The 21,073-nt window shown below is 27.7% G+C and overlaps 3 protein-coding genes across 4 annotated transcripts; all 3 read right to left on the bottom strand.

Moving 5' to 3' along the window:
* Positions 1-320: 320 nt before the first annotated feature.
* Positions 321-4,327, bottom strand: LOC147910613 (uncharacterized). Its single transcript, XM_087402732.1, has 7 exons — positions 4,058-4,327; positions 2,521-2,792; positions 1,282-1,437; positions 904-1,153; positions 683-751; positions 482-571; positions 321-380 (listed from the first exon to the last, which is right to left on the bottom strand). Exons 1-7 carry the CDS (start codon positions 4,325-4,327, stop codon positions 321-323), a joined length of 1,167 nt encoding a protein of 388 aa, XP_087258858.1.
* Positions 4,328-7,475: 3,148 nt separating this feature from the next.
* LOC105143667 (putative gustatory receptor 28b) lies at positions 7,476-13,590 on the bottom strand. Its single transcript, XM_087402733.1, has 7 exons — positions 12,822-13,590; positions 9,985-10,256; positions 9,634-9,795; positions 9,272-9,521; positions 8,742-8,810; positions 8,532-8,621; positions 7,476-8,436 (listed from the first exon to the last, which is right to left on the bottom strand). Exons 1-7 carry the CDS (start codon positions 13,089-13,091, stop codon positions 8,377-8,379), a joined length of 1,173 nt encoding a protein of 390 aa, XP_087258859.1. The 5' UTR covers positions 13,092-13,590; the 3' UTR covers positions 7,476-8,376.
* An 82-nt stretch (positions 13,591-13,672) lies between these two features.
* LOC105143563 (uncharacterized) lies at positions 13,673-17,973 on the bottom strand. 2 transcript variants are annotated; one of them, XM_011051958.2, is made up of 5 exons: positions 16,843-17,973; positions 16,602-16,670; positions 16,407-16,496; positions 16,277-16,324; positions 13,673-15,917 (listed from the first exon to the last, which is right to left on the bottom strand). In XM_011051958.2, exons 1-5 carry the CDS (start codon positions 17,029-17,031, stop codon positions 15,819-15,821), a joined length of 495 nt encoding a protein of 164 aa, XP_011050260.1. In that variant the 5' UTR covers positions 17,032-17,973; the 3' UTR covers positions 13,673-15,818. The 2 variants fall into 2 exon arrangements, 1 of the variants encoding a protein (XP_011050260.1); XR_015548493.1 differs by having other exon boundaries at positions 15,880-15,917; positions 16,173-16,324; positions 16,843-17,972.
* Between the last annotated feature and the right edge of the window lie 3,100 nt (positions 17,974-21,073).

Raw genomic sequence — 21,073 nt, 5'->3', positions numbered from 1 at the left:
TAATCATAATATATAATATATATCTGATAAATAAAAGTATATTATATATCATAATATATAATATATATGATAAATAAAAGTGTATTATATATCATAATATATAATATATATCTGATAAATAAAAGTTTTTTGGCAGTTAATAAATTAAAAAAAATGTGTTCAATAATATTAGGACTATGTATAAGAAAACTTTATGTAAAAAATAAGTTTTTCTTACAACGCATTTTATAAATCATAATGTATTGTATTATTATATGTTGTATATATTATCATTAAGTATTTTTTTATACAATTTTTTTGCTTTAATTTGATAAAAATTATTACTTATTTGCTTGTGCTTGTATTATTATAACTAAAACAGTCGCAAGAGATGTAATAAACTAAAAATAAAGACAATTTGTAAGTCTTTTTAAAATATTTGTCACAAATTGACTATTTGTAATACTATTTGTAATTTAATTATGTAATAAATATAACGTACCTTATAAAGAAATTTGAAACCAAATTGGAAAAGTCCCATTCCATAGAATCTAAGGGGCGCGTGAACTATTCGCAATAAAAATTGTGAAATCTGTATTAAAAAATGTATTATTTTTTAATGCGTATTTTGTTGATTTTATATTTACTTGTATGTTTAATATGTACTTTAACAATATTTTTACGAATTTATTTTTAAACTCACGATTTCACGAATTTCAACATCATAAGTGGTACAAGATAATCTATTTAATAAATTTACTGTTGCGTCTGCCTGAAATTGTAATTTGTTTAATGTCATTAAAAATTGCATCTTAATGAAACTTCTAATTTAATTTTAAATTAAGATATCAATAATAATCTTTACATTGATTTATCTATTATAAACACTTTTTTAATTAATGTTTTCTGAAATTTAATCTATACCTTAGTACTGACTGTTTCGCATGTATAATTTACAAGCAGGAATTTGAAAATGTGATGAGATAAGTAGAACGACAACAAGATGATAGCCATTATTTTAGATTTTTCATAATTGTCGATAAATATTATATTGAAAAATTCGTGCAAATCAATTATTATCCAAATAAAATAGCATGCCATTTTAATAGTCATTTGAATCCCAAATATTGAGTTTATATCACTGGATATTTTGCGTAATTCTAAGTAAAGATGTCTAGACAAACATAAATAAATGTTCAGTTTTGTTTCATGTATATTGTTATTTATGAATGTTAATTTTTTTTCCATGATATTTATTACCGCCACTATTATATATAATAAAATTTACATAAAATTTCTTACATAATAATCCACGTTATACATTTATTACTTAGTGGTTTCGAAAATCTGCGTTGGTGATGACATATCTGAGGATTTTCCCGTATTATTTCGTGTTTTTGATTCTTCATTAAATTCCGAAGGTGTTCATTGATTTCGTCAAACTTCAATCCTATGTATCTAAATATAAAAAGAATAGATGGAAAATGAAATTAATCGAAACTAGCTTTATTTTATAAGCACTTTTAAAACTTTTATTTTAGAAATTCTAAAATATTTATGCATTATACTTTAATTTTATGTACGTCAATAACTATACAGTTATTTATACAGGGTGTTTAGAATTTAAATGTAAAACTTTGGGAGCGTGTAAGCGATCGATAAGTTAAGAAAAAAAAGTTCTGTAGAGATATGTTCGTTTTTCCTTCGTTTTGAAAATTGCAAAAAAAAAAACGTAATTGCTTTGTGTCGAAAGTCGAAACTAATATGGAACCTCGCTTTGCTTGGGAAATTATGAATTCATATAAAACCTTGCTTTGCGTTGAAGAATATTACGTGGAGGCAATGGATTTGACTCTTTCTACGAAGAAGAGCCCATTACTAAAAACACTGTCTCTGAAGTATTATGGCGCTTTCATACTTTGATAGAAAAGAAAGCAGCAGCCAATCAGAACTTGCGCTGGTAGTCGACAATTCCGGTTTTTTGTACTACTTGCTACCAACGCAATTGGTCACTACTTTTCTGTCTAGGTGTGAACGCGCGTTTATCGTCGCTGAAATCGTGTACAAAAACAATAATAATAATTCCGTTTTTAGGTGAAATTTTTTTTTGTTTACATTTTGTTTGTTTACATTTCTGCTTTTCTTCTGTAAATTCGTCAGTTATTCGTCAGGAGTCATCAAGAGAATTGCTCCTGTCACAATATGCCGCATACATATTCTAACATTGAATATACTGATATGGTTTTTTTTCATGTATGATTTCTGCGACAAGAGGTCAATATCTACATTAAGCAAGTGAATAATATGAATATACAAATACAATAATAAGTAATGAGAAAATACAAAAATGAAAACTATGTTTTGTCTTTTTTGCTATTTTCTCCAAAACTAAATAAAGACGGGTATATCTGTACCGAACTTTTTTTCTTAGTTTATCCCCTACATGAAATTTTGACATTTAAATTCCAAACAGTCTGTATAAATAACTATAGCTATAAAGTAACAATATAGTAATAAGTATATGTAAAAAGAAATACTAACTGAAGGAGACTTGCATTAGTCAAATCAGTTATGATATTGATATGCAAACAGTAGTCTTGTTGAATGGAGTAAAGTATCATTAATACAATATCACCGTCACATTTATGTTTTAGGAATAAAACTGAGTAATACATTGATAATATAACTATGAAAATCCATCCTAAGACACACCATATTCTTTTTTTGCGTAGATTGTCGTAATCTGTTATTGTTCCTAGCTTTAGCAAGGTATTGTCAATAATATCAAATTTTTTCAAACAATTTTGGAATTTCTGTTACAAAAATGAAATGTGAAATAGACAATATTATAGTATATTTAAATATATTATAGTATATTTAAAAGAGCTAGCCGCACTTTGATCTTGATATATGTTATCAAGATGAGTATGAGTGACTATCGGAAAGTCTATCATTTTTAGTCCTCAGTCACTGCTCGTTAAAAAATTATTATCAAAAAAGTTTACAGTATACTTATGCATATTAAGCATGTATCTAACTTCACAGTTAAAATTTTCTTTAATACAAATATCACATTATTAACATATTTACATATTTATGTGAATTTGTGGATTGGAAAGGACCTATACAATCACAGTTTTCGTTTTATCCGGCTAAGAAGCAGAGGGAAAGGTGATGTGGGCCACGCTTCGTGCCGAAAGTCGAAATTAATATGGAATTTCGCTTTGCATGGGAAATTGTGAATTCATGTAAAAACTTGCTTCGCGTTGAAGAATATTACGGGGAAGCAATGGATCTGACTCTTTCTACGAAGAAGAGTCCATTACTAAAAATTATAAACATATAGGTGAACCTTGTTTCGTGTGGAAAGTTATACAGTCATATGAAGCGACATTTCACATAGTTATTTTTCATAGCGTAGTTCAATCAAAACTTATATGTCTAATTTTTTGATAGTGGATCGAACTTTCCTTGTAGAAGAAAAAAGGGCAGAATCCACATTGCATTCACACACGCGCGTGTGCACGCACACTTAACGCGAAGCAAGACTCCAAAAACAAAGTAAGATTTAATTTTCCACATAAAGTATTCACAAGGATTTGGATTTTTCTAAGCGGTGCGATGTCTACTCCACCTTTCTTCCTGCTTATAGGACCAAATGAGGGTATCCACAGGATAGTAAAGTTTTATCCCTTTGTAATGTTTAACAGTTAAATATTGTCTAATATTTAATTTGTTCATAAATCATGTTATATTTATGAAACTCATTCTGTTAGTCTTTTTAACGACTCCAAAACTTTTGAAGATCAGTCAAAGTAATAACCTTAATAACATATATGAAGATCCATAATCATAATATTTATTACAGTTTTTATTATTAAATAGATGCATGTAGAATTTAATGTATTATGAGTTATAACTTATATATATATTTTTTTACATATATTTAATTGTACATATTTAAATAGAGCGTAAATAGACAAGGAGAGAGAGAGATATTGTTCTTAATAATTACGTATACTATAATAATCGTTTTATACTAATAATGTTACAAATATATATTATAACATTTTGTTACCTTATCTTGATATATTCCAAATACCATTGATAATATCATTATAAAGCTTTCTATATAAATATTGATAGAATATTGATTATCGGAGTGATAACACTCATTAAAAGAAGTTATTAATGCACATGATGAAAGGAAATAGTACACTGACCAAATCAGTAGCACATATGTGACACTAAACCATAATTTTGAATGATTAGATATGGTAATTCTTAAACCAACTATGTAACTAATTATTAAAAATGGCATTAAAACCGTACGAATATTTTTGGTCATTGCACACTTAATTTTTATTTTAAAGTGTACTTTTGTTGATCAGTTGGTTGTATAAATTTATTTGAATGATGATGATAGTAGATGCAATTTTAGTTAAGGCACTTAGAAATATTAAACCAATTAGCTTACACAATTTATGCTTTATTATTTATTGAAATTTATAGATGGATGATGGGTATACTTTTATTTTTACTCATATATATATATATATATATATATATATATATATATATATATATATATATATATACATTAGGGTAAAAGTGCGATTAGAAGACCAGCCCCAATGACCTTCACCTTGACATATGTTGTCAAGATGACTCGGAGTGACCCTGAGTGATTTCCAATATTTAGATTTTAGCCGTCGCTCGTTATTCATGAAAAAGTTATTAACAAAAAGTTTGATAAAATAACGTTTTATATCTACTATATGTAATATTATAAACTATTCTATACTTTTCCTTGCTTACGTAATGGCTTTCCTCGCGAAGGGAATTTCATCTTCTCCTCTGCCAAGGGACATTCGACTTTCTACGCGAAGCGAAATTCATTTCATCTTTGTGTAGAAAATCGCGCGCACCTTAGTAGAAGATGAGATGAGGTGAAAGTCATGCGTCCTCTGGCAAGGGGGGAGGGGTGAAGTCGCTTTGCGTAAAAAGTCACCCCTTGGCAAGTAGGGAGTTGGGGTGAAAGTCGCTTCGTGTGATTGTATTCCTTAAATTCGTCCTTCTCATACCTTTCTCTCTCTCTGTCTAAAGTTATTAGACTCTTCATGTAAAACAGGGAAATAATTACTAATTTTGATTGAATAATAACTTTTTAACGAATAACGAGTGACGACCGAGAGAAGAATGGACCTCGCTTCGCTCGGAAAGTCTGGAACTTTGCTTGTATGTAATTAGTAAATAGTGAATTTATATGAAATCTTGTTTTGCGTTGAAAAGTATATGGGGTGTTTCGGATCATTCTCTATTAAAAACGAGGAAAGTGGTTGTTTTGAGAAATATTTTAAACAAAAGTTGTGTGTGTGTGTGTGTGGGGATCAAGTAACGCACTAGTTGGTTATATGCGATTGATCTTGAGTGGCGTCGCGAAGATCATGTCGAGGTCGGCTTGAATTAAATACATCTTTGATGATGCTAACGCTGGCGGTACTGAAACTTTGAAGTTTCATAACTCAAGAATATCTCAACTAAAAAGGATTCGTAACCAAAGTTTCGACGTCAACTATGCAATGAAAGATACATGCAATGAAATGAAAGAGTTCTCATTAAAAAAATTTAAATCGACCACGACATAACCTTCACGACACCACCCAAGATCAATAGCACATTCCCACGTGCATTACTTGATCCCGAACAATTTTGTCTGAAATATTCTTTAAAGTAACCACTTCCCTCGTTTTTAAATAAGATGATCTGAAACACCTGGTATATGTGCGAAGGCAATTAAACCTGCCTTTTTCTACGAAAGGGGAGAGCCCAATTAAAAAAATTAGATTTAAAAAATCGTATTTCAATTGAACCTCGCATGAAAAGTTGTAAATCTGTATGAAGTTGCATATAGATTATAATTTCCGATGCAAAATGTAGTTTAATACAAACCTGATATGTCTAGTTTTTTTATGGTTATCCTGGATGGAGCTTATCCTTTAAAAGGAAAAAGGGTGAAATGAGTGCAGCTATACGCATTTAACGCGGAGCAAGATTTCAAAAACAAAGCAAAATTTACAACTTTCCACGCAGAGCAAGATTCCACAGGAGGTTCCAATTTTCTGAGCAAAGTAACATATACTCCTCTCTCCTTTGCTTACACAAACATAACTTATAGGAAAAAATAAAATTTACATGATTATAAAGTTCCACCCCTTTATAATGTTTAAATTGATAGCTATATAATCTGTGTCTAATATTTAATTTGTCCAAAAATCATGTTCTGTTTATGAAAGTTATTCTATTAATAACTTATTTTTAACTGCGGTCGATGACCTAAATATTTGATGGTTAGAGTCATGCTTTGATAATATACCGTATGTTAAGATTAATAAATAATTGGAATATTTACCACAGTTTTTTATTATTGAATAAGTGCAAAATTTAATAATAAAAATTTAATGTATTATGAATTACAATCTTTATATACATATTTTATCTATTTAATTGTGTAAATAAACAAAAATATGTTTATTTTAAATAATTATGTATATTATAACAATTGTTTTTATTAATATTATTACAAATATTATAACATTTTATTCCTTTGTCATGGTATATTCCAAATATGATTGACAATAACGTCGTAGAAATTTCTAGACAATAACATATATTGTCCTCGAAAATAAAATACATATAAAAAGAAGTAAATGCAGATTACATGAGGAAATAGTAAATTGACTAAATCAGCAGTATATATACCATATATATATGGCACTAAACCATAATCTTGGTAATACTCTAAATATGGTAATTCTTAAACTAAATACGTAATTAATTATTAAAAATGACATTAGAATCATACGAATACTTTTTGTTATTGCATACAAAGTTTTTATTTCAAACTGTACCTTTGTTGCTCAATTGGTATAAATTGAATCGAATAATAATGACAATAGACGCAATTTCTATAAGGCACTTAGGAATATTAAAGCAATTAGTTTATCACAACAAGTTTATCACACAATTTATGCTTTATTATTTATTGAAACTTATAGATGGATGATGGGTATACTTTTATTTGTACTTATACACACACACACACACACACACACACACACACACACACATATATATAATATATTAATAACTTATATATATATAATATATAAACATTAGTATACAAAAAATAAGAATATTGTGGCAGTGTTGTTTTTTACTTATATTTTTTACTTTTATCATACATATAATATTTATAAGTATTATCAAACAATATTTATTTCAATTGCAATTGTATTGTAACAAATACATAAATAATGTACAAATATTATAAATATATTACAATTATATGCGAATTGCTTCTCCCTGATATATATATATATATATTACCTCTAATACAGAGATAATAAGATAATAAGATAATATAATATATATATTTTATTAATTTTATTATTTGTGCATTATTATCAGATTTAGTTTTTTGATTTTAATAAAAAAGTTTACTCATTTGCGAGTATTATTATACCTACACTGATGACAATAAACATTATACAATATAATATATTATAGGATCGTATATATATGATAATACAAATTATCAGAAATCAAAGTCTTAAACGATCTAATTGGATTTTAAATGCTTGTATGATTCTTATGTGAAAATTTATATACTACATATGTAGTCCCCAGAAACACGCGCCGAAATGATTTTTTGGTTTCGAAAACGCTAACTCTACTAATATACTCTACTATAAATAAACATTATAAACTAAAATAAAAATAATATGTAAATTTTTCTTTTAAATACTCTGGAGTTTAACTATATATGTAATAAATATATATAAATATATATAATAATTATAATAAATATATATACATTATATTAATTAAAATTTTCTTTTGCCGGATATGATGTCATAATGAACTATTAAATGTATCTATATAATTATATTCTTTTTATATTTGCTTTTTTCTTCAGAAAAAATGATTAAATCCATATCCATAATGTTTTCAAGTATTAATAAATCGTAGAACGATCAGTAATATACAATATTTTAATAATAATAGCAATTTTAATTGAAGTTTTATAAAAATACAGGTGATCGTTTTTATATAAAAATATAATTATTCTCGGCCTTATAATGAACAGAATAATGCAAAAACAAAATTGACAAATAATATTAAAAACATTTTTTTATTTATCTTTTTTATTACATAAAATGTTATTAATTATTTTTTTTAGATGTTAAATTCCTTTTTTAAAACTTATATAGGGATATTAAATCAAATTTAAAAAGTATTGTACATACAACGCATTTTATAAATAACATTATGTTGTACATATATTATCACTAAACTATTTTTATGAGCTTTGCCATAATACGATGATAAAAATTATTATTTATTTGCTTGTGCTTGTATTATTATAACTAAAACAGTCGCGATAGACGTGATAAACTAAAAATAAAGACAATTTAAATTCTTTTTTTTTAGATATTTTTCAGGAATTTGACTATTTATAGTACAGGAATTATGTAATAAATATAACGTACCTTATGAAGAAATTTGAAACCAAATTGGAAAAATCCGATTCCACAGAATTTAAGGGGTGCATACACTATTCGCAATGAAAACTGAGAAATCTGTATAAAAAACGTTTTTAAAAATATATTACATATTTTGTTGATTTTATGTTTACTTTTATATTTAATATGTATTTTAATAATATTTTTATATGTGTGTGAACTCATTTTTAAACTTACAAGTTCACGAATTTCAACATCATAAGTGACATATGACAATTTATTTAATAAATCTGCTGTTGCACTTGCCTGCAATTGTAATATGTTTAATATAATTAAAGAATGTATTTTGAAAAATGTTTTAATTTAATTTTAAATTTAGATAATTTCTTCAATAATAATTTCTAAAGGATTTTCTGCATCTGTGAAGAAGTTTTCACAGTATAAAAAATAGTCTTAATTTATTTCATTTTTAGAATTATAACATCATAACATTACCCAACTTTATTTATACTTCGATTTGAATTATTGTCAGTTTTATTTAGATTGATAATGACCTCGTGGTAGTTAATTAACTACCACGTTTGTTTGTTTAATAACGTTTGTTTATATTATAATAAATTTTTTTTTAGATTGTAACTCCTGTTTTATTATTTTAATTTTAATCATCTGAATCGTTAATTTAATTTGTGTTTTTTTTCGATAATCTTTAAATTCATTCACTTATTATAAATAAAATTTAAATTAATGTTTTCTAAAATTTAATCTACCTTCGCACTAACTGTTTCGCACATATAATTAATAAGCAGGAATTTGAAAATATGATGATTTAAGCAGAATAAACGCACGGCGATGCCCATTGCTCTTGATTTGACATAATTGTTGATAAGTATTGTATTAAAAACTTCGCGCAAGTCAAGTACTATCCAACCAAAATAGCATGCCATTTTGATAGTCATTTGGGTCCCAAATATTAAGTTTATTTCACGGGATATTTTGCATAACTCTAAGTAAAGGTGTCTGGACATGCAAACATAAATATAAAGTTTTATGTTTTATGTGTACTGTTATTTATAAATATTAAACTTTTCCATGATGTTACCTCTATTAATAAACTTATAAAATTTCTTACATAATGATCCATGTTATGCATTTGTTATTTAATGATTTCGAAAGTCTACGTTGATCAGGATATATTTTGCTATTTACCCAAGCCCTTGTTATTTTATGATTTTTATTTTTCATCAAATTCCGAAGATATTCATTAATTTGATCAAACTTTAATTCTGTGTATCTAAAAAAAAGTAGATGGAAATTAATTGCAAGCAGCAGCTATATATTTTATTAGTACATTTATAATTTTTATTTCAGAAATTATGAAATATTCATGCATTACAATTTAGTTTAATTTATTTATATGTATAAATAACTACGCCAATAGATAAAGATATAATTGTAAGTATACGTAAAAAGATATACTAACTTGAGGATACTTGCATTAATTAAATCACCTATAAGATTAATATGAAAACAGTAGTCTCGTGTAAAATAGAATAATATAATTGTCGCGATATCATCATCATGTTTATCTTTAAATAGTAAAGCTTCGAAGTATGTTATTAATATAACTATAACAATCCATCCTAAGACACACCATGTTGCTTTTTTGCGTAGATTGTCATAATCTGTCGTTGTTCCTAACTTTAGCAAGGTGTAGTCGATATTATCAAATTTCTTCAAACAATTTTGGAATTTCTGTTACGAATGAATGAAAATAGAATGTAAAATAGATAAATATATATTACAAGTATTCCGATTGGGCGAGTCGAATCATCTTGTTCTTATATATGTTGTCAAAATCATGACTCTAAGTAAAAACTTTTAAAAGGTCTGTTATTTTTAGTCGGTCATTGTTCGTCAAAAAATTATTAACAAATAGAGTGTACAATATATATGAATATGTATCTAATTTTATAGTTCAAATTTTATTTTAACATATATATATATATATATATATATATACACATATATATATTACATTATTAGTATATTCACATATTTTGAATGAATTCATAGACCGGAGAGACATAATTATACAAACGTAGATTTCATCTTGCCTAAAAAAGAAGGAAAGACCTCATTTTTCGCGTAGAAAGTCAAAAACTATGTGGAACTTTGCTCCGCGTAGAAAGTTATGAACCTAATTGAAATCTCGTTTCACATTGAAAAGTGTATGCATAGAAGCAATGGAGTTAGTTTCTTTCTAAGATTGGCATAATTTCACTATTAAAAAACTAGTCATATACAAGGTGTGATAAAAAAAAGACCGGAATTTTTCAATAACTTATAATTAAAAAACAAATTATAATGCAGGTCGTCTTCGAAATAACTTCCCTGGGTATCAATGGAACCATTTCTTCCAGTCCGCGGAAAACGCAGCAGACGGAATTGATCGTAATACCTCCTGCGATTCTGATATTATTCTCTCGTCGCTGCCCTTTCAATCGTAACTTTATCCGAGAGAATAGGAAGAAATCAGCTGGAGAGTAGGGTGGTTGCGGGACGATTGGTAGATTATTACGAGCAAGAAACTCTCGAATACAAAGCGCAATATGTGGTCGCGCATTGTCATGATGCAGTAGCCACTTCTTGCATTGCCATAACACCGGTCGTTTTCATCTCACGTCTTCTCGCAGGCGTCGTAACACCTCGAGATTTGTTCCTCCGTTTCGTCGTTAACTGATATGGATGGTCTTCCAGGCCTTTTCCTAAGCTTCTCTTCCACCAACATTAAACGCTTCTTAAACTGTCCGTATCACTCGTAAACTAGAGTAGAACTCATAGTCTCATAAACTTCCTTAAGCAGTTTGAATGTCTCCGCGCAAAATTTCATGCAAACACGCTGCTCTTGCAACATTTTAAAAACGCATGACGAATCGCGAATGGTTCAAACACACACTCGATTCCAATACAACTTTGGAATTATTGGACCGATCATAACGAAATTTCTACATCATACTGGAGAAGGATGCGCTATCTATCTGTAAAATTTTTAACTACAACTTAAATCATACAGTTTTACCCTCTCGCCAACAAAATTCCAGTCTTTTTTTGATGACACCTTTATTATAGATTTGAGTTGAATGAAATTTCATGTGGAAAGTTATATTATATTTACAGCAAAGTTTTACATATATATTGACAACTTCTCACACAAAGCAAAGTTTCATTCAAACCTATTATAATGTGTCTAATTTTTTGGTAGTGGAAGTTCTTTTATAGGATGTGAAAGGCGGAATCCACTGCATTCACACTTAATGTGGAGTGAGATTCCGAAGACGCAAAGTAAATTTACTTTCTATGCGGAGTAAGGTTCCATAAGGATTTCGATTTTCCGAGTGAAGCGATATTCTCCCTTTAGTTTATAGACTAAAATGCCATCAATATGATTATAAGATTCCCCCTCCCCCCCCCATGTCTCAATAATATTTTGTATTAAGGGAATTCTAAAGCAAAGCTTGAATTCCGACGAAGTTACCTGAGATCGCTTGTTTTCCAGCGCATCAACATGTCTTTATATATTACTACACTAATAACTCACGCAACTATGATACACGCCGTTGCACGTATGTTTTAATTTTCGTGTAATTTGTCGCGATAAAGCGTCTAAATCTAATTCTAAGAATTTGATATTTGTTCGCAAATTATGTATTTGTGGATTACTATTTCGTAAGTATAATAGGTTGCAAAACTTTTGTAACAACCAAATGTTGTCACGACTTGATAGCTTGAGATGCCATGTTACGCTAAGTAAAGAATATATCAATTTCGAAATTTTTGATTTTCGGCATAAACTCCGCCTCACAAATATGTATTAATGCGTAATAATGTGTATATTTCAATCCTGGAAAAGGATTTTTGAATCTGTGAAAGAGAAAAAAAAGTATTTATTATACAAAAATTATATGATTTAGTCAATAATACAGATGGCTTTAGGATCTCTTTAATAGCTATATAATCTGTATCTAATATATATTTAATATAACTTGTCAAAAATTATTTTGTTGATAACTTTGTAACGAACGACAGATACGACGCAGTGACGCCAACAGCTAAAATTTCTGAACATCAGTTATTACCTTGACAGCATATATTGAGGTCAAGATGTTTGGAGTACATATAAAATTTATTTATTATATATATATTTTTTATCTACTTAATTGTGTAAATAGATATAAAAATGTTTATTCTTAATAATTACGTATTTTATAACAATTGCTTTTTATTAATAATATTACTGGTTTTATAACATTTCTTTACCTTATTATGATATATTCCAAACACGATTGACAATAACGTTGTAAAAACTTCTAGATAATGGCAAATTTGGTTCTCGATGGAAAAAAACATGTGAAAAGAAATTATTAATGCAGATGATGAGAGGAAATAGTACACTGACCAAATTAGTAGCATATATGTGACACTAAACCATTTTAAATGATTAGATATGGCAATTCTCAAACCAAACACGTAACTGACCATTAAAAATGGTGTTAAAATTGTACGAATATTCTTTACCATTGCACACATAATTTTTATTTCAAACTACTTTTGTTGATGAGTTGCAAGTATAAATTGAATGGAATGGCAATACTAGACGCAAAGTGCTTTCTGTTAAAGCACTTAGGAGTATTAAAGTAATCAATCTACTACATTTTGTGCTCTATTATTTATTTAAACTTATAGATGGATAATGGGTATACTTTATTTTTCATCTACGTTGATACATAAAAAGTATGAATATTCTGGTAACTTTATTTTTTATTTTTTTTATTTGTCCTTTTTAATATATATTTAAGTTATTAAAGTATTAATTACAATTGCAATTGCAACTAAGTTATAACAAATACATAAATAATGCAGAAATATTATATAATAAATATATTGCATTATATTATAAATATATTGCAATTATGTGTCAATTGCTTCCCTATAATATATATAAAAACGTATATGTAAATATAATGATTAATGTCTGTAATAAGAAATTTCTGGACAGATGATGATCGATGTACAATAAAAATCTAATATATATATATATATATATATATATATATATATATATAATATAGTGTGTATATATATATATATATATATATATATACATACACTATATTTTAAAAAATAAACTATATTTTATATATGCATGTAGATATATATATATATACACATATATAAAATATAGTTTATTTTTATTATATAAAATGTTATTAATTATTGTCTATATTTAATAATAACAAAAATTTTTAATAACTTTTTTCTTTTTTTTATTGTTTTTTTAGTTCTAATACAGAAACACTAAAATTGTGTAAGTTATGAACATTATACGTGTATTAGGGGAAAGTGGGTGTATTAGGAGAAATTGTGGAAATAGAAACATTCTTCTATCATTATGTATCCTCATATCCAACAGATTTTCATTCAGTAAAGTTATATTTGGTAAAAAGGAAGAAACGGAAAAGTGAAAAAATTTTTCGCGCGTCAGATAATTGTGCGCAAAGCTAAAGTCGTAGAAAATGAATGAATTATGGAATGTTGACAAAGAAATCTAAAATATATTTATTATATTTACAATATTAAATATTATATATTTTAAATATATATTACATATATTAAGCAAAAATATAAAACTAATATAATAATAATACACATAGACTTTGGCAAAATAAAATGGCAAAATAAAATAATAATGCAAAGAAAAAATGAAAAAATTAGTGTTAGTCATGTTACGTAGTATATGGAAGACGGATAATTGTGCGCACTTCAAAACATTTATGCATAGTTGCCCGCCGCGACCTGGCTCAATATGAAGTACGATTACTTTAATATTTCTTAATCAAACTTAATAAATAACAGTTGAAAAGACGCACATAATAACAAACTTTAATAACGTAAGCAACTTTAATCAAACAAATTAAAAATATTAACTTACCACCTTATTTTCTAACTGCTAAAATGACAAGAAAAGATGTGATTTCACTTTTTTGTATTTCTCTGGTTAGCAACATATTTATGTCGTATCTTTTGTAGTTATATCTTAAGAGGATGACCTCCTGCGTAAAAATTTTTATAGTATAGTTTTTTAAGTCATCTATAGTATTTTTACTCCAGTGGCGCAAAAAGTTTGAATTATTGTAAAATATTTTATATTACTTAATATAATTTTTTCTTTTTAAATATTGCTTAATATAACTATTTTTTTACAAACTTTTAGATATGCATTTTAAACGAAAACCCGTAATGAAATAATATTAATATAATAATATTAATTAAAATCTTACTTCTTCAGATATATGTATAGGGTCATAATAAATTATTGAATGTTTATTCTGTTTTATATTGTTTTCCTATTTATTTTATACAGAAAAAAATGATTAAAATATTAAATCCATATTCATAATGTTTTCAAATATAAATCGGAAAGCAATCAGTAATACAGGGTAGAGCGGGATTAATTGTGACTACACCATTTTCTCTTTAAATTATTGATAAATCTTGACATAATTAGACTAATGGTAAATGCTTTAAAACCTTGAATATTTATCTGGCTCAATAATTAAGTACTTATAAATCCTTAATATAAATCCTTAAATATATCTCGTAAGAAAAAAATTACGTTAATTACAAGGTAAAGTGAATCAATATGCCTTACCTATGGAGCATGTTGAACATCCTCGAAGGATAGGTTGAGCCATAAAGATAATCATTTAATGAGATTATATTGTATATTATTAAAAATATAAAAGGATTATATGTATATTAATCAAATTTTTATCATTTTTATCTTAAATATAATAATTTGTAATACTCTCCCTTCTCAAATGTTTTAATTCACAAAATTAAAAAAACTAAAATCTTTATTCTTTATAATAACAATTACAAACGTAAAATATATGTTTAATCGTTAAAACAGAAAAAAAACATCGATAAAAACAGATTTTATTTAAGCAGCTGAGATATAAGTTCATTATCATTGGGATATTGGACCCAACAAGTTCCAAACAAATATTGTCGACTAAAATACCTTTTTATAACTAAAAATCATAAATAAAATAGCAACTTGAACATTAAAAAATACGATAATATAATAACTTATATCCAAAAAAACACATTTTATTGTTATTAATCGCTTCAATTATCATGATCAAAAAGAATACTTATCTAATAATTTATTCTTGATATACGAAAACGAAAAAGCACATGTTGACAGCCGGCTACAGATTATTGTATTAAGACACAGTAATCTTCGTCTTTGTGCTACATTACATAAGCATAGACGTACTTATATATTCTTTCGTTATTTACATATTTGCATTTGACCAACTTGCCCCTATACGCAACTACCCCCGCTTTACCCTACAACATGTTAATAATAATGATTTTAACTGGAGTATAAAAACGCTGACAATTTACATTTAAAAAAATACATGATTACTCTCGTCTTTATAATTAAAAAAATCATAAAACAAATCATAAAAACAAATTGAACAAAAAATATCTCTTCATTTATCATTTTTATTGCAAAAACATTATTGATTTTTCACATATTAATTTTCTCTTTCAAAGCTTATATAGGAATACTGAATCAAATCCAGGAGATATTGTACATACAATGTAATTTATAAATCACATTATATTGTATATATATATATATATATATAGATTATCATTAAACCATCTTTGTAATAATCTTATGTAAATTTTTGCTTATTTACTTGTGCTTGTAATATTATAATTACAACGGTCGCAACAGATGTGACGAACTAAAATTAAATACAAGTAAGATTTTTTAAAAATATTTGTTAATTTGAATTTGTAGTACGCAATCACATGGTAAATACATACCCCGTGAAGAAATTTAAAACCAAATTGGAAAAGCCCAATTCCATAGAATCTAAGTGGGGCATGAACTATTTGTAATGAAAATTGCGAAATCTATGTAAAAGATGTATTACTTTGATGTATATTTTTTGAATTTTATATTTACTTGTACTTTTAATATTTACTTTAATAATAACTTCAACATATTTTAAAACTTACGATTTCACGAACTTCAATATCACAGGTGACATATGATAATCTGTTTAATATATCTGCTGTTACTTTTGCCTGAAATTGTAATGTATGATGAATGTAATTATTATTATTATACAAAGAAAATAATTAAAGAAATTTCTAATTTAATTTTAAAATTATGTCAATAACAATTTTTGAATTCATTTACGTATTGTAAACAAATTTTAAATTAATGTTTTCCGAAATTTAATGTAATTTTACCTACCTTGGTGGTAACTTTTTCACAAATATAATTAATGAGTAGGAATTTAAATATATTATTAATCAAGCACAACGTGTGAAGTACGATGGTCATTGTTTTAGATTTGACATAATTTGTGATAAGTATTGGGTAGAAAATTTCGCGCAAATCAAACGCCATCCAACCAAAATAGCTTGCCATTTTGATAGTCATTTGGGTTCTGTGCGAGAGCGCACCGCGCGGAAAAAGGTTCGAGTGAGAAAACGGTACAAGGTTGATATGATGCACGACAGTGAAGAGAACTCCGTTTCATTTAATTTAACAAAAGAATTTCTTTAATGTATTCAGTTACAAAGTCAAAAGATATAATTAATTAAAGATTAGATTAACAGAATATTAAATGCGGTCACCTTTTCCAAATTGAGCTTGGAAATGCGGTGATGGAAAATCTCGGCGATTTTCCTCGAAGCTTCTCGAAAGTTTCGGTTTATAGCGATTTCACTAAACGGTTAGCACGGCGATTTTTCTCGGCACTTCTTGAAAGATTCGATTTATAGCGATTTCACTAAACGGTTAGCACGGCGATTTTACGAAGCGAGATTATGACTCTAAGAACTCTAAGAACTTTTTTGGAAGTAAGAACTCTGAGAAGTCTAAGAATTCTAAGCGGTGTAGACAGGTATAAGCGGTGTAGACTATTTCCGCAATCTGCGCAATCTGCCTTTAGAACCGGCGAGATCGAAGCATTTATTACTTCCGGTCCGGGCTTTCTTCTTGGGAGAAATCCAATTAAATTTTGCCACAATCGTAATTATCACGTGGCATTGGTTGTACAAAATTGATTGGCGCTTTCGATTCTTTTCTAGCGACGTTCAACGTAACAGTCATGCGCGACAGAAAATCCGTACGCGGGATTGGTGACAGCGCGTGACGTATTCGTCGGAGCGCGGCGCTCGCGTGCGCGAATCGAATTGTTCTAGAACTTTCGATGGTCCGTTGTCGGTGCCTGTTTGCGTGTACCGAATTGTTTTGAAAGACTACAGAACAATGAATCTCTGACTTTGATGAGGCTTAAAGTCAGGCTCGAGATGAAATCACGAGCTCGCCTTGTGCGTGCGTTCAATAACAATTACTGTCGGTCGACCGAAGGAATTCTTACCCCTTTTTTGAATTACCGATCTCAAACAGGTTCCAAATATTGAGTCTATTTCACGGCTTATTTTGCGTAGCTCTAAGTAAAGGTGTCTGGACATGCATACAGACATTAACTGTTATAAACGTTACATTTTTTTCAATGATGTTACCGTCACTAATAGAATTTACATAAAATTTCTTACATTGTGATCCACATTATGCATTTGCTGCTTAATGGTTTCGAAAATCTGTCTTGATGAGGATATATTCTGTTATTTTTCCAAGCCTGTGTTATTTTGAGTTTCTGATTTTTCATCAAATTCCGAATATGTTCATTGATTTGATCAAATTTTAATCCCGTGTATCTGAATATAAAAAAAAAGTAGATAGAAAATAAAATTATTTGAAACAGTAATTATCTCTAATCAGTACTTTTAAAATTTTTACTAGAAATTGTGAAATATTGGATTACTATTTGATTTTACATATTTACATAAATAACTACGCCATAAGATAAAGATATGATTGTAAGTATATGTAAGAATGTATACTAACTCGAGGATACTTGCATTAATCAAATCACCCATAAAATTAATATGAAAACAATAATCTCGTAGAAAGCTGAAATACATTGTTGATGCAATAACCCCATCATGTTCTTCTTTCAATATTAAACTTGCGCAGTATGTTGTTAATATAACTATGACGATCCATCCTAAGGCATACCACATTACTTTTCTGCGTAGCTTTTCATAATCTGTTATTGTTCCTAATTTAAGTAATGTGTTGTCGATAATATCAAATCTCTTTAAACAATTTTGGAATTTCTGTCGCAAAAATAGAAAATGAAATAGACAAATAATTATTATGGTAAATGTTCCGATTAGAAGAAGCTCCCGTGACATATTGTCAAGATCATGACCTTAATGATCTTAGAAAATGTTATCTATCGATCGTTGTTCGTTGTGTAAAAAATTATTAACAAATATTAATTATTATTGTATAGACCTATCTAACTTGATATAAATTTTACTTAGTATAAATATCACATTATTAGCATATTTACGTATGTTAGTGAATTTGTACTTGGGGGAAGGACGCAACAATCATAGACTTCATTTTGTCTAGAGAAGATGAGATAGACCTCGTTTCATGCGAAAAGTCGAAACCAATAATGGGACTTCGCTCCGCTTGGAAAGTATATATGTATACTAGTATAGAGGTAGCGGATTCAGCCGCTTCCTTCGAGAAAAGGGCTCAACTATTAAAAAATTTGATTTGTAAGTTTGATATGAATCTCACTTCACGTGGAAAGTTGTAAGTTTAAACGTGATTCTACTGGATCCACTTAGGTTTACAATTTTTCGTGCAAAGCGAGGTTCAATCCAAATATAGCTGTGTTCCAAATTGAATGTCAGTACTGGAAACTTATAATATACGCGTAACATAACATTTTTAGCGGTGGTAATAAATTTGAAAGTTCATATGTCTAATTTTTGTTACTTACTGATGTAAGGGGAAGGTGGAACCAATTGCATCCACAACGATTTCAATTAGCGTTCCTGTAGTAAGAGTTAAGCTATCGAGTGATGATTTTTGGTACGAAATGGAAGTAACTCGTTACTTGTAATGAAATTACAATTACAAGTTATTTTTTGGTAACTTTACTGGTAACTGTGTTACTGTTTTTCTTTGGTAACTTTAACGAAGTTGCATTTTTTTGATAACGCTAATGAATTTTACAATTACTTTTATCGTTATTTTATTATTTTTTACACAATTGGACACAAGCCACTCATAGCGCTTGAGATTAGAAAGTCCCTTTGCTGTGATTGATGGTCCTCGATTTTAAAAAAGTAACGGATAAATAACGAAAAGTTACTTTCTTAAGCAATTGTAATGAATTATTTTTAAAAATCGATAGTAATGGTAACTTGTTACTTTTTCTAGTCGGTAATGAGTAATTGTAATTTATTACTTTAAAAAGTAACTTTTCATTTCCAGGTTTTTGATTAGTCCACCATACTCAGGGAACAAAAGTGACACACAGTAGTAAAACACAATAAAATAACTAATTGTTATAGCTTGTTGTTTTCGCACTTTATCTCTGTTCCAGCAAACATTAGTTATAATTTATATGTGGCGGACATGCATGCATGTGAAATAGATGTTCTAACTTACTAAAGAAACTCTATAGTTTCAATGTCCGATTGAAGCAATATACACCGCGCTCTCTGTTCTTCTTAAAGAGTAAAATGAGATCTATAATGTAAAGTCATTTGTTATAAGATAGGCTTTTAATTAGGACAGCAGAATTTTTTCTGCTAAACTATTAAGCACATGTGATTGGCTCCATCATCCAACTTATTACTCTTGGAGTGAAATCTATTTAGTGCAAAATTTAGTAATATATCATGCATGTAATTGCGAAAAAAGATTTATGAAATTGGATATTATTAAATTTTGTTAACGTGCTTTAAATCTTATTCATTATAGTATAATAAAAAAATATTTGACAAATTCTGCATTTAATTACTGAGTAAGATCATATTAATAGGAAAATACGGGATATAATCATTTTCTTGATTATAAATATTTGAGATGATGATCGTGAAATCACAAGGCGTGAGACTCGTAATAGGCGAGATACTCAGAAAATTAAAAAAAAATCAGGGGATTCTGAAAATCAAGAAATTTAAGTATTTTATTTTCGGATTGTTTTATTTTATAATAAAATAATAAGTATAATATGTTTGACATACATTGTAATGGATTCTTAGTCTTAAGATTATTGTATTTTAAAATCATCGAAAAAATATATAATTACTATGTATAATTAAGATTATAAGTTGTTCTTATTTTTGTGCAATTAAAACGTTTATAGAAAATCTTTTCTTTATTTCTTTTCTTGGTTTCCTCTCAAATAAAAAAATTCCTATGTCTCGTATTAGGAACCCTTTTAAAGCAAAATTATCAATTTCAACAAAAATTTTCACATACAACAAGTAGCTATTACTGATTGCTAACTTTTGGCAATAAAATTTGAATTTATTTCTTATAAGTTTAACATTAAATATTAGGTGTTGGAATTAATTCGTAGCGTTTTACAAGTGATGGGAAG

Source organism: Acromyrmex echinatior, chromosome 2 (assembly GCF_024713525.1).
Source record: "Acromyrmex echinatior isolate Ae372 chromosome 2, ASM2471352v2, whole genome shotgun sequence".
NCBI lineage: Eukaryota > Metazoa > Arthropoda > Insecta > Hymenoptera > Formicidae > Acromyrmex > Acromyrmex echinatior.
Note: the sequence above shows the minus strand (reverse complement) of the source record. Positions and strands in the feature narration are given on the sequence as shown.

What these genes read in the sequence shown, in the direction of transcription:
- LOC147910613 (XM_087402732.1), bottom strand. Translation starts at nt 4,327, where the DNA reads ATGACCAAAAATATTCGTACGGTTTTAATGCCATTTTTAATAATTAGT. An exon ending in ACTAATGCAAGTCTCCTTCA is followed by an intron (nt 1,438 to 2,520) that starts GTTAGTATTTCT and finishes TTTTATATTTAG; the next exon opens with ATACATAGGATTGAAGTTTG. An exon ending in ATGTTGAAATTCGTGAAATC is followed by an intron (nt 572 to 682) that starts GTGAGTTTAAAA and finishes TTTTTAATACAG; the next exon opens with ATTTCACAATTTTTATTGCG.
- LOC105143667 (XM_087402733.1), bottom strand. Translation starts at nt 13,091, where the DNA reads ATGTGTGCAATGGTAAAGAATATTCGTACAATTTTAACACCATTTTTA. An exon ending in TTGGAATATATCATAATAAG is followed by an intron (nt 10,257 to 12,821) that starts GTAAAGAAATGT and finishes CATTCGTAACAG; the next exon opens with AAATTCCAAAATTGTTTGAA. An exon ending in ATGTTGAAATTCGTGAACTT is followed by an intron (nt 8,622 to 8,741) that starts GTAAGTTTAAAA and finishes TTTTTTATACAG; the next exon opens with ATTTCTCAGTTTTCATTGCG.
- LOC105143563 (XM_011051958.2), bottom strand. Translation starts at nt 17,031, where the DNA reads ATGACTATCAAAATGGCAAGCTATTTTGGTTGGATGGCGTTTGATTTG. An exon ending in GTGAAAAAGTTACCACCAAG is followed by an intron (nt 16,671 to 16,842) that starts GTAGGTAAAATT and finishes TTACAATTTCAG; the next exon opens with GCAAAAGTAACAGCAGATAT. An exon ending in TTATAATATTACAAGCACAA is followed by an intron (nt 15,918 to 16,276) that starts GTAAATAAGCAA and finishes AACATGTTGTAG; the next exon opens with GGTAAAGCGGGGGTAGTTGC.